This window comes from Pseudorasbora parva, chromosome 3 (genome assembly GCF_024679245.1).
Source record: "Pseudorasbora parva isolate DD20220531a chromosome 3, ASM2467924v1, whole genome shotgun sequence".
Taxonomy (NCBI): domain Eukaryota; kingdom Metazoa; phylum Chordata; class Actinopteri; order Cypriniformes; family Gobionidae; genus Pseudorasbora; species Pseudorasbora parva.
This window is the reverse complement of record NC_090174.1, coordinates 60,895,228-60,908,244: the sequence shown is the minus strand read 5'-3', so window position 1 is coordinate 60,908,244 and position 13,017 is coordinate 60,895,228. Positions and strand designations below refer to the sequence as shown.

The following is a 13,017-nucleotide window of genomic DNA, read 5'->3' as shown; positions in this document are numbered from 1 at the left end:
ATGCCTATAAATATCTCCTATATATGAGCCTCTACATCAGCGGCTGGTGTAAATCTGAGGATAATGCCTGCGTCCTCCTGTAGGTTTGAAGTAATTCCTGAAAGATGGATGTGTTATAATAACAGAATGTCAGGAGAATATATACAGTCACTTGGTCGTTTATTATCTTGGAAGGTCGAGACACACATTCTCACACAAATAGTCGAAACGTCTTTGCACGCATACTCATAACCTCACGTCTTGATTTCATTCAGAAGGATTTGATTGAAAACATTGAGTTATTAATATGCAGGCTGTAGACATCATGACGGCTGTCTAGGTCAAGTCATTTCAGAGAGCAAGTTATTATATTTTGATGAAAGATGGATTAACATGCGGTAAGCATGTGCTTTGATTTTATGTGTATTTAGGGATGTTCGATATTTCGGCCACCATATCGATATCAGCCAATATGGAGTATATTCATTTTTAATGTTATCGCCCTGATAAGAGAGTTTGACAGATGTATTAGGCCTATAATGTATAATTACTTTCAGCTGAGACGCTTCAGTGCATCACCAGTGCATTTACATCTTTAATCATTTGTTTTAATCCTCTTTCATGTCTGTATTCATCAGTATACATCACGTGTATGTCTTGCCCAGATGTCTTTCTAGGTAAGGTCATCTTTCGCCATCTTTGTCCCCTAAGTAGGACAGACTCTGTGTCTGAACCTGCTGACGGAGTAACCGTAGGAAGTTGATGAGTAAGACCTCATGTGGTCGTGCTGCTTTTGGCCTCAACATTACAGACTGCACTGTATGAATGCTTTTCTTACTTAGTATTTTTGTCTTGTTTCTAGTCTAAATATCTAAAAATTCTTACATTAAGAAAAATTTACTAGACAAGTAAAAACTGTCCTGGTTTGGGAAAAAATAACTAAAAATTAAGAGAGTTTTTGCTTAAAATAAGCTAAATAATCTGCCAGTGGGGTAAGTAAAATAATGTTGTTTAAAGATTAAAGATTATTTTTCTTACCCCACTGTCAGATTATTCAGCTTATTTTAAGAAAAAACTCTTAATTTTGAGCTATTTTCCCCCCAAAATAGACAAATTCTTTTGCTTGTCTAGTAAATACTTCTTGTTTTAAGAATTTTTAGATGTTGGGTCTAGAAACAAGACAAACATACTAAGTAAGACAAGCATTTTTTGCAGTGTGATTCATTCAGAGACGCTTCACCATCCCGAGAAAGGAAGCAGGGTAGACACTTTTGTGCATGACAGTATGTGTGCTTTGGCATTTTGACTGTGTTAAAGAGCGAGCAAACCATTATGTAGAGTTATAGAGGAGTTGAAAAGAAAGAGGGATTCATGATGCCTGCCGAGGAGCAAGCTATTACATTTTGATGAAAGATTTTAAAGATGTATATTTTCAAGTGGAATATTGTGCACTGGTGAATTATTCACAAGACCAGGAACATGTTAAAGTAAATAGTCAAATATTTTATATATTTATAGCTGATTTTCCCCAACATCTCTTGTATCTACCATCACAATAAAGATTGGTGGACCAACCGGTTTTCATATTAGGGGCCAAACACCGAATTATTGTAATCGTTAGTGTTCTTTTTCTTCTTCTTATTATTCCACATTGAGTCTATGGCTGCTCGTAGAACTGCTTGTGGTAAAGTTATGAAATTTGGCACACAGATAAAGTGCAGTCTGTACATAAACCACAGCAATTTTGGAGTCTCTTACTCAATCGCTGTAGCGCCACCAACTGTCCGAAGTTTCACTTGCGTTTATGCTCATAACATTTTTCTGCCATTTTAGAATTTTCTGAAAAACCTACTTTTCCAAACTCCTCCTAGGCCGTCGCTCCAACTTTTCATTAACTTGAACCAGATCATCTTCAGACAATTCTGAAAAAAGTTATGGAATTCAAGTTGATTCGCCAAACCGTTCTCTAACGCGTTAAATAATTGGACGAAGAGCATGGCAAAATGTACTTAAGGCTATCTCTCCGCAACACTTAAGTGTATTGTAACCAAATTTGGTGTGTGTTATGACAGCCATGACCTGAGGCTACCTGCATAGTTTCGGTGCAGTGCCACCTAGTGGTCACGAGATATGCAAAAAAAATTTTTTTGACTATACAGGGAGTGCAGAATTATTAGGCAAATGAGTATTTTGACCACATCATCCTCGTTATGCATGTTGTCTTACTCCAAGCTGTATAGGCTGGAAAGCCTACTACCAATTAAGCATATTAGGTGATGTGCATCTCTGTAATGAGAAGGGGTGTGGTCTAATGACATCAACACCCTATATCAGGTGTGCATAATTATTAGGCAACTTCCTTTCCTTTGGCAAAAGGGGTCAAAAGAAGGACTTGACAGGCTCAGAAAAGTCAAAAATAGTGAGATATATTGCAGAGGGATGCAGCAGTCTTAAAATAGCCAAGCTTCTGAAGCGTGATCATCGAACAATCAAGCGTTTCATTCAAAATAGTCAACAGGGTCGCAAGAAGCGTGTGGAAAAACCAAGGCGCAAAATAACTGCCCGTGAACTGAGAAAAGTCAAGCGTGCAGCTGCCAAGATGCCACTTGCCACCAGTTTGGCCATATTTCAGAGCTGCAACATCACTGGAGTGCCCAAAAGCACAAGGTGTGCAATACTCAGAGACATGGCCAAGGTAAGAAAGGCAGAAAGTCGACCACCACTGAACAAGACACACAAGCTGAAACGTCAAGACTGGGCCAAGAAATATCTCAAGACTGATTTTTCTAAGGTTTTATGGACTGATGAAATGAGAGTGAGTCTTGATGGGCCAGATGGATGGGCCCGTGGCTGGATTGGTAAAGGGCAGAGAGTCCGACTCAGACGACAGCAAGGTGGAGGTGGAGTACTGGTTTGGGCTGGCCTAATAATTCTGCACTCCCTGTAATTGCTTCTGAAATTGGTCAAAATTGGACTCTTTAGGTTCTGCGTAGCATGTTGCGTGATACCAAATCTTCCCATATCGACCATTTTAGGTGTCAGCCATTTTGAATTTTGTCGGAAAATGCGCATTGGCGTATCGTTATGAAATTCTGTATGTGTCTATTTTGCCATAGTTGCCCAAACTGTCTGTTCACCATTTACATTTTCTTTAACCTACTTTTTTTAACTATAGCAGATCGTTTGCTAGACTGTGTAACTACACCGTTTGTCCAACTTTCATCAAAATTGAATCGTTTCATGCCAGCAATAATTAAGGATTTTGCGTCGATAGACACAATTGCTTTCATACACCACAGCACAGAGTTTAGGCATGATGCCAAAACGACTTGAGGCTGTATTTCTACAATGCTTTGGCATTTTGACACCAAACTTTGCATCTGTCATTGTCAACTCAATCTGACCTCACCACATCAATTTAGTCACAGCGCCACCTATTGGTCAAAACTAATAACTATTAAGTCATTTTTACTAGTGACTATATTTATGACTTTTGCCTAAAGTCATCTTAAAATGTATGTAATTGCTCAGTGTTGCAGTTAGTCTGATGCTCCCAAACATCCTGGCGTGACTTATTGTACCTTCTTTGTGCTTGGCGCCTTATTTTCTGCATGCAATTTTTTTTTATATTAAATTTTTTTTGTGTTCATATTCTTAAAAACATGCAGATTATTTAAGAACTTTAAGTAGTGTCAAATTTCTGTGTCTCTAATGTCACTGAATGGAATTTCAAAAATAATGTCAATTTTCAAACAGGTTTTACTGTTTCTGCTATTGGTCGAACAAACAATTAGTCCCGCCCCAAACTCATGCAATGGTTTTACTTAGTCAGCCTACTTAAACACACAGCAATTCTATTTGGAGACAGAAATCACACACTTGCACATTACGTCTAAAACCTGAACGCACCTCCAGAAAAAGCTGGAAAGACAAAAGTTGCGTTGTTAACTTTGTAGTAAGAACCTCTTAAAAACAGGCTAACTGCTCCAGTGTTTGGAGTTTGAGGAGTCTGGTTTTTAATGCTCTGTTTGCAGAGAGCCAGCGTTGCCGGCAATGACTGGGCAACCACACAAGCCACTGGCACAGATGGCATTATGGGAAAGGAAAATTGGAAGCAGAGGTGATGCAAACCTTCAGAAAAACAACTTCTTTTAGATCAAACTTCAAACCGCAACAATGCAGAACTTCTGTGCCATCTAATCAAGCTGTCTGTCCTATAAATGTGTTCAATGCCATATTGTTGTCTTTGTCTGTCCAGGTCCCGTTCCCTGTCCTGCAGGGCGAGTGGGTGGAGTTTCTGGGTCGAGCGGACGATGCCATCATCGCCGTCTCCAACTACAGACTTCACATCAAATTCAAAGACTCCATCATCAACGTAAGAGCACCGGCAGCATGAATGAGAGGGAGCGAGAGAGTTCAGCTCTCTGAATTACAGTTCGAACTCTTTCACAGCCGTCCAGCTGTCCGCTGAAGTCTTTGTTTGGCTTCTGAGGGCTCGTCTCCTCTTATCCCAGCTTGGTTTCTCCAGCTGCCTTTGACCTCTGAGCTCTGGGAGGTCTGGACAGAGACTGAGCTCATGTTAGCACGCCAGTCTCTCTCACTCTCTCTCTCGCTCTTTCTTTCTTTCCATCATCTCTCTCTTTTGTCTTGTTTCTAGCCCAAACATCTAAAAATTCTTACATTAAGAAAAATGTACTAGACAAAAGTAAAATTCTTGTCTTGTTTTAGGAACAAATAACTCAAAATTAAGAGAGTTTGTGCTTAAAATAAGCTAAATAATCTGCCAATGGGGTAAGAAAAATAATCTTGTTTTCTGTTTAAATTAAGGTTATTTTTCTTACCCCACTGGCAGATTATTTAGCTTATTTTAAGCAAAAACTCTCTTAATTTTGAGTTATTTGTTCCTAATTTTTAGATGTTTGGACTAGAAACAAGACAAAAATACTAAATATTTTTTCAAATCTGTTTAGTGCTGTTAGCAGAGCAGTTATGATGTTTTATTTATTTTTACTTATAATTTATTTACATGCATTTATATTCATTTTATACATTATATACATTTTACATGCATTTATATACAAGATATATACAATAATATGTATCTATGTATATGTTTATGCATATACATATACATAGTGTGTCTCTATCTATCGTTCTATCTCTAGTTCTATTAATCTATCTATCTATCTATCTATCTATCTATCTATCTATCTATCTATCTATCTATCTATCTATCTATCTATCTATCTATCTATCTATCTATCTATCTATCTATCTATCTATCTATCTATCTATCTATCTATCTATCTATCTATCTATCTATCTATCTATCTATCTATCTCTCTCTCTCTCTCTCTCTCTCTCTCTCTCTCTCTCTCTCTCTCTCTCTCTATCTATCTATCTGTCTAGAATGTTATATATATTATTAAAATGTATATTACAAGTAGATTTATTATTATTATTATTAAAAGTATATAAATATAAAAAAAATACAAATATATATGGGCGGTCCTCCTGTTTTAACTGGCTCCTGTGGCTGAGGGTCAGCAGTGATTGGCTGAGGTCTGTGAGTGTAAACACAGAGAAAAGCCTCTTATCTCATCCGTGTGTTCAAGCGTCTCTTCACGTCTGAACGAGTGGCGTTTTTACAGTTCTTTACGTGTGGAACTTTGTCCTGAGGTTCCTTCTGGACATTTTTGTTAAATTGTCTGTTAGTGTCTGCGGTCTGACCATCTCTGATCTTCCTGATAACGAACATAATCTGACTCTGCTCATGTAAACCTGCGGATAATCGTCATGTCACAGCCGGCTGACATGTTTCAACAGTGGCGCTATTATTAATAATCCAATATTCGCATATAAATGATACCAAATTAACACTGGTGTTCATTGCATGTAAAAGGTGAGGAATGAAATCCTAATGATGCTTCCCAGAATCCCTTGCACTTAGAGCATCATGTGACCCTGAGATTTTAAGGCTCTATTTTTTTTTTACAATTCTCAATCTTTTTGCTAAACTTCAGCAAATCTCTCTCTCTCTCTCTCTCTCTCTTGCGCTCTCTCTCTCTCTCTCTCTCTTTCGCTCTCTCTCTCTCTCTCTCTCTCTCTCTCTCTCTCTCTCTCTCTCTCTCTCTCTCTCTCTCTCTCTCTCTCTCTCTCTCTCTCTCTCTCTCTCTCTCTCTCTCTCTCTCTCTCTCTCTCTCTCTCTCTCTCTCTCTCTCTCTGTACATTTTTCATGCCCTTCCATTTATATCCTCCTCTTTGTTTGCTCGTTTTGCTGAGTCACCTTTTCATCTCCCTCTTTTTTTCCCCCAACCTCTCTTCCTCTTCCTGTCCTCCTCTTCCTCATCCCTGTGTCGGTGTTGTAGATGTATCCTGGTGTGGACAGTGAGATTTCTGTGAGTAATCTGCACCCTCACCTCTGACCTCTGACCTCTTCATCCCTACATTTCATGTCTTCGTTTCCCCCGTTAGTGTTTGTTTTAATGTCACATTGATGCAGTCTGGATATTATGATTCATATATATTATATTTTATTACATTTATATATTACTAATAGGGCAGACAATTTTATAATAATTTAAGATTAACTTTTGAGCCTAATAAAGCTTATATTATAGTGTATAGTGAATGTAGTGTATATACATTTTTTTAATACAAATATTTTTGAAGTCTCTTCTGCTCATTTAATCAAATACAGTAAAATCAGTAATATTGTGAAATATTTGCATAGAAAACTGAAATTGTAATATACTTAAAAATGTACTTTATTTTGTGATGCAAAGCTGAATTTTCAGCATCATATACTATTAAGGCTTTAACTTGAGTCTATTAATACCTCTTACGTCAGCATAAAAGGCATTTTTATGCCATCTTTAAATGCTTACAATTTTATTTAATTCTGCATCTGATGGTCAAAAGTAACTGGTTTAAAACTGTTACATTGTTGCAGGTTAATAGTTAGATTCGTTATATTGTTGCATGTGTTTGTAGCTTGATGCTCGTGATTGGTTGATGCAAACATGTGATTAAGTCTTCTGCTCTCTGATTTACTGTGTGTGTGTGTGTGTGTGTGTGTGTGTGTGTGTGTGTGTGTGTGTGTGTGTGTGTGTGTGTGTGTGTGTAGGTTCCTCTGAGGCTCATTGAGGGCGTAGAGAGCAGAGACATGTTCCAGCTACACATCATCTGCAAAGACTCTAAAGTAGTGAGGTAATACACACACACACACACACACACACACACACACACACACACACAAAGAGACACAGTCTGTTAGTCTTTCCTCCTGCTGCTCACTGCAGGTGTCATTGGACTAATTAGTTATTTTGAATCTGACCTCCATGCTTCCCTTCTCCCGTCTTATCACATTATCACGTGTGCCATTTAGCTGAAGATTTTCTGTTGAATAGAATAGATCAGATTCCTCACATCAGACAGAGGACATGCTCTTATCACACACATAAACCTACCCATTTACATTGTGGGGACCGCTGGCTGGTGATCTCTCTCAGATGTATGTTACATCTCATGTATATATTACATATTACAATGTAATATAAACGATTACACACACACACTCATCACAGAATAATGATCCGGTGTGATGTTGTATGTTCCAAGTGTGTTCTGGGGGTTTGATGAAAAACAAACAGAAATATAATGTATTATTTGTTGATCTGTTGATCTCGGCTGCATTCATGAAGCTCTATTAGCCCCACAGTTCACTCTGACTCACAGAAAACACACAAGTTGTGAGAAATCAGGATAATAAAAAAAAAGCGACATGAAATGCAATCTGTGCACTTTCTTCTATAACTAATGTTAACCATTGTAAAGTGTTCACTGCATGAGGAAGCCGCTGTAATCCGTGTTGTTTTGCGTGTCAGGTGTCATTTCTCGACGTTCAAGCAGTGTGAGGAGTGGCTGAAGCGCTTGAACCGAGCGATCGCACACCCCGCCCGTCTGGAGGAGCTGTTTGCGCTGGCCTACCACGCCTGGTGTTTGGGAGGAAACACGGACGATGAGGACCAACACCTGCACCTGTGCAGACCAGGTACACACACACCACTGTTTCAGTCGACTATAATAACCACGACACAGGAGGCATTAAAGGGATAGTTCACCAAAAATATTAAATGAGCCCGTCATCCTAGGTGTGTCACGTTTTTCTTGCAGACGAATACAATCAGAGTTATATAAAAAATGTCTTGCTCTTCCAAGCTTTATAATGGCAGTGAATGGCTGTTTCTGTTTTGAAGTCCATAAAAGTGCATCAATCCATCATAAAAGTGCATCTATCATCATAAAAGTGCATCAGTCCATCATAAAAGTGCATCTATCCATCATAAAAGTGCATCTATCATCATAAAAGTGCTACTATCATCATAAAAGTGCATCTATCTTTTTTAATGGATAGATGCACTTTTATGATGGACAGATGCACTTTTATGATGGATAGATGCACTTTTATGGTGGATAGATGCACTTTTATGGTGCATAGATGCACTTTTATGATGGACAGATGCACTTTTATGATGGATAGATGCACTTTTATGATGGACAGATGCACTTTTATGGTGGATAGATGCACTTTTATGGTGCATAGATGCACTTTTATGATGGATAGATGCACTTTTATGATGGACAGATGCACTTTTATGGTGGATAGATGCACTTTTATGGTGCATAGATGCACTTTTATGATGGATAGATGCACTTTTATGATGGACAGATGCACTTTTATGATGGACAGATGCACTTGTATGATGGATAGATGCACTTGTATGATGGATAGATGCACTTTTATGATGGATAGATGCACTTTTATGATGGATAGATGCACTTTTATGATGGACAGATGCACTTTTATGATGGATAGATGCACTTGTATGATGGATAGATGCACTTTTATGATGGATAGATGCACTTTTATGATGGATAGATGCACTTTTATGATGGACAGATGCACTTTTATGATGGATAGATGCACTTTTATGATGGATAGATGCACTTTTATGATGTATAGATTAGGGCTGCACGTTTTCAAGTTTTTCATTAACCGTTAACCGAGGCCCTTAGCGGTTAATACTCGGTTAACCATAGTGTGCGTCAGGGTTATTTTTAGCTTATTAATTTGACGACCGCCATTTCCGTAGTGAACGCGCCTATAGAGAGAAATGCACATCATGGATTACACAATCAGAGAGTAGCCTATTTCTTTTCGTTTTAAATTGTTAAAAGACATTTCAAGTTTCTTAAGATCTATTTCATGTCTGCGAGGCGTACGCTGAGTTTCGTTAAATTAGGATTAGATGCGCTCCAGTTCACGAGCAATGCGAGTGGCTGCCTGCACGATTAGAGCATGTAACGTTAGTAAAATATGCAGCCCAGAATGATTCACACAGACTCAGCGTTTGACTCGCGCAGCTGATGAGCCTCTCCCGGCAGAGAGTTCAAGCGTCTGTGGACTCGTCCCTTCAGCTCTGGCCATCTTTCAGTCCGCGATCAGCTTTTTTTGTTTTCTTCATTACAGTTAAAGTAACGTCTGCTTTTCTCTAGTCATTCACAAGTTTCTCACTTCAAACGTTCTTTCTTCTGCTCCGTTATGCACAGCGCGCGCGGCTCGCGCTCTGCTTCTCCCCTAATGCGACTTTTAGTCCAGTGCATATTTTGACTGATGCGGCTCATACTCCGGAGCAACTTATAGCCTGAAAAATGCGGTAAGCACTGCATTGCAATACTTGCATTTTGCCCCGTCACTCTCATTTTTAAAGTGCTCCCACGCTTTCTTTGCCCGCTTAGAAAGCTGGTCATGACTTCTTCTTGTGGATACTACCCTAACCCTATGGATACTACAAATGTCTGGGAGCGCTCTGGCGGTCTATAGGGGTGCAAACATATATTACATCTAAATTCAAGGCACGTCATTGACGCCACTTAACCGAGCAAAATGTTTCACTCGGTTACGCAATTTTTAACGGTTAATCGGTCAATCGGTTAACCATGGACACCCCTAGTATAGATGCACTTTTATGATGGATAGATGCACTTTTATGATGGATAGATGCACTTTCATGATGGATAGATGCACTTTTATGGACTTTAAAATAGAAACAGCCATTCACTGCCATTGTAAAGCTTGTAAAAGCCAGGACATTTTAATATAACTGACTGTATTATTCTGAAAGAAGAATGTCATGTACACAAAGGATGAGTTGAGGGTGAATAAATCATGGATAATTAAATTTTTTGGGTGAACTGTCCCTTCAAACACATATCCTCATTTCTAGGTGCTTTATAAGATGCCGTTTAATCCAGACCTGCATAAACACAAACTGTGTTGGTTCTCTCAGGTGATCATGTGAGGCACAGGATGGAGGTGGAGGTGAAGCGGATGGGCTTTGACATGCAAAACGCCTGGAGAGTGTCTGATATCAACAACAACTACAAGTAAGATGGATGGATAGATCGATGGAGATGTATATATTTATTTTCTAGATCTGTGTCAGTGTTTCTGAACTCCTGAAACACCTCCATTGTAGTCTTGAGTTTTCTTCAGGGAATAATCACGTCACAATATAAATGTTTTGCTGTGTAGGTTATGGTATAGCATCAAATTTTGTGTGCAGTATAATGTTCCTCACTGATGCGGCCGGTGTGAGACGTACTGCAGAGCTGGATAATGAAAGCGAGTCTGAACCTGCTGCGCCACATGAGTCACATCAGATGGTGTGTGTGTGTGTGTGTGTGTGTGTGTGTGTGTGTGTGTGTGTGTGTGTGTGTGTAAGGCCGGTCATTGAGGACGTCAGGAAATAATTGGTCTGAGTTTTGTCATTTGAGGGTGAGAGAAACACAGCGGGCATGAGACCGAGATGGAGTGAGTGTGTGTGATTGACAGAATGAGACGAGAGAGAAAATGTCTTTTAATCCTCACATGTAATGTTCAAATACTTTTAATGTATGACGTTTAATGCACTTCATGCTCAAAAGGGATTCAGTTTGTGATAGGACTGATCAGATAGGACAGAAATCAGAGTTTGAGATCTGTGCATTTGGTCTTGCTGCGGTGATGATTATGATTATTCAAACAGCCGTACTATGATAAAATCACTCACTTGAGCAATTACAAACATAAGCAGAGTTTACCTTAATACTCTAAAGCTACATGACATTACTTTAATTTAACTTGCTAATGCTTTAATACACGTCAAGCCAATTTATATAGCGCCTTTCACAATACACATCGTTTCACTGCAGCTTTACAGAAAAGCTTGATTTTTATAATATCTTAATATCTGGATTGGTAAACACTTCTTTATTTAGTAAAATATGAAGAATTACTGGTATGTAATATTTATTTAAAACAATTAAATATTATTGTATTCTTTTAATTGATTAAAAGCAAAGGAGCATTTTATTAAAAAATATGAGACGTCACACTGAAATGGCTAATAAAATAACTGTACTGTATTTGTTGTATTGTTAAATTATTGCATATAATTGTCTTTATTTCTCACATACACTCTCGCAGACTCTCTCCCTCTATCACACACACATGCACTCACACTCTCTCACTTTCTATCACGCTCTCTTTTTATTACACACACAAACACACACACACACACACACTCACATACTCTTAAACACTCTCTCTCTCTCTCTCTCTCTCTCTCTCTCTCTCTTTCTCTCTCTCTCTCTCTAACACACACACACACACACACACAGTCATTTTTCATCTTTGCTGTGGAACTGAAAGTGGTTCTGACAGTTGTTTGTGTTCTCGTCTGTCAGTCTTAGTGTCTAACTCTCATCTTGCAGGTTGTGTTCGAGTTACCCTCAGAAACTGCTGGTGCCCGTCTGGATCACAGATAAAGAGCTGGAGAGCGTGGGCTCCTTCAGGTCCTGGAAGAGGATTCCTGTGGTGGTTTACAGGTGAGAGAAGCAGCTCGTCTGCGTCTTGTCCTCCTGCAGTTCTGTAATTTCTAGCCTTTTTTTCTTCTTCTGTGAAATTAAAAATGCACCTCTGACAGCGGTTGATCATTTTTAATTTGGGTTTGTTAAAGGGTTAGTTCACACAAAAATGTAAATTCTGTCATTAATTCCTCTCCCTCATGTCGTTCGACACCCGTCAGACCTCCGTTTACCTTCAGACACAGATGAAGATATTAGTGTTGAAATCCTATGGCTCAGAAAAGCCTTCATTGACACCAATGTCATTTCCTCTCTCAAGACCCATAAAGGCATTAAAGACATCGTTACAAAGCCCATCTCACTACAGCGGCTCTACAATCATTTTTGAAGACACTAGAATAGTTTTTGTGGGCAAAAAAACTAAATAACGACTTATATAGTGATGGGACTATATAAGTCTATATAAGGGACTATATAAGTATATATATGGGATTTCAAAACAAAGCTTCAAACCGATTCAGATCGCGTGTCAAACTGCTGAAATCACATTGACATTGGCGATCCGAATCATGAATCGATTCACTGAGTCATAACGGTTCAAAGCTTTGTTTTGAAATCGGCCATCACTATATAAGTCGTTATTTAGTTTATTTGCGCACTAACTCTATTCTGGCCTCTTCATAAATGATTGTAGAGCCGCTGTAGAGTTGGGCTTTGTAACGACGTCTTTAGTGCCTTTATGGGTCTTGAGAGAGGAAATGACATTGGTGTCAATGAAGGCCTTTCTGAGTCATCGGATTTCAACACTAATATCTTCATCTGTGTCTGAAGATCATCTTCGGTACTCAAATGTCTTATGGTGAACGAACCCTTTAATGGCGTTTCCCATCAGGCACCAGCGGAATGGGGCGGTCATCGCCCGCTGCAGTCAGCCGGAGATCAGCTGGTGGGGTTGGAGGAACACTGAGGACGAGTATCTGGTGACGTCGATAGCGAAAGCCTGTCAGCTGGACGGCGGGTCACGAGCCTGCAGGACCAGAGGAGATGGACCGGACTCATCCGACAGTGACTTCGGTAAGATGAATACCAACACACAGACCATTAAGGCCGGAGACACACTGCAAGCGT

The 13,017-nt window shown here is 39.2% G+C and overlaps 1 protein-coding gene across 4 annotated transcripts in view; it reads left to right on the top strand.

Moving 5' to 3' along the window:
• mtmr4 (myotubularin related protein 4) overlaps nucleotides 1-13,017 on the top strand; it is a 133,017-nt gene that overhangs the window by 86,164 nt on the left and 33,836 nt on the right. For 3 of the 4 annotated variants that reach the window (XM_067439696.1, XM_067439697.1, XM_067439694.1), the window contains 7 exons: nucleotides 4,238-4,354; nucleotides 6,348-6,377; nucleotides 7,106-7,188; nucleotides 7,866-8,032; nucleotides 10,332-10,428; nucleotides 11,797-11,910; nucleotides 12,782-12,963. In XM_067439696.1, coding sequence (XP_067295797.1) covers nucleotides 4,238-4,354; nucleotides 6,348-6,377; nucleotides 7,106-7,188; nucleotides 7,866-8,032; nucleotides 10,332-10,428; nucleotides 11,797-11,910; nucleotides 12,782-12,963 — 790 coding nt within the window. The remainder of the gene's footprint in view (nucleotides 1-4,237; nucleotides 4,355-6,347; nucleotides 6,378-7,105; nucleotides 7,189-7,865; nucleotides 8,033-10,331; nucleotides 10,429-11,796; nucleotides 11,911-12,781; nucleotides 12,964-13,017) is intronic. The other variant, XM_067439695.1, reaches the window with a different exon arrangement.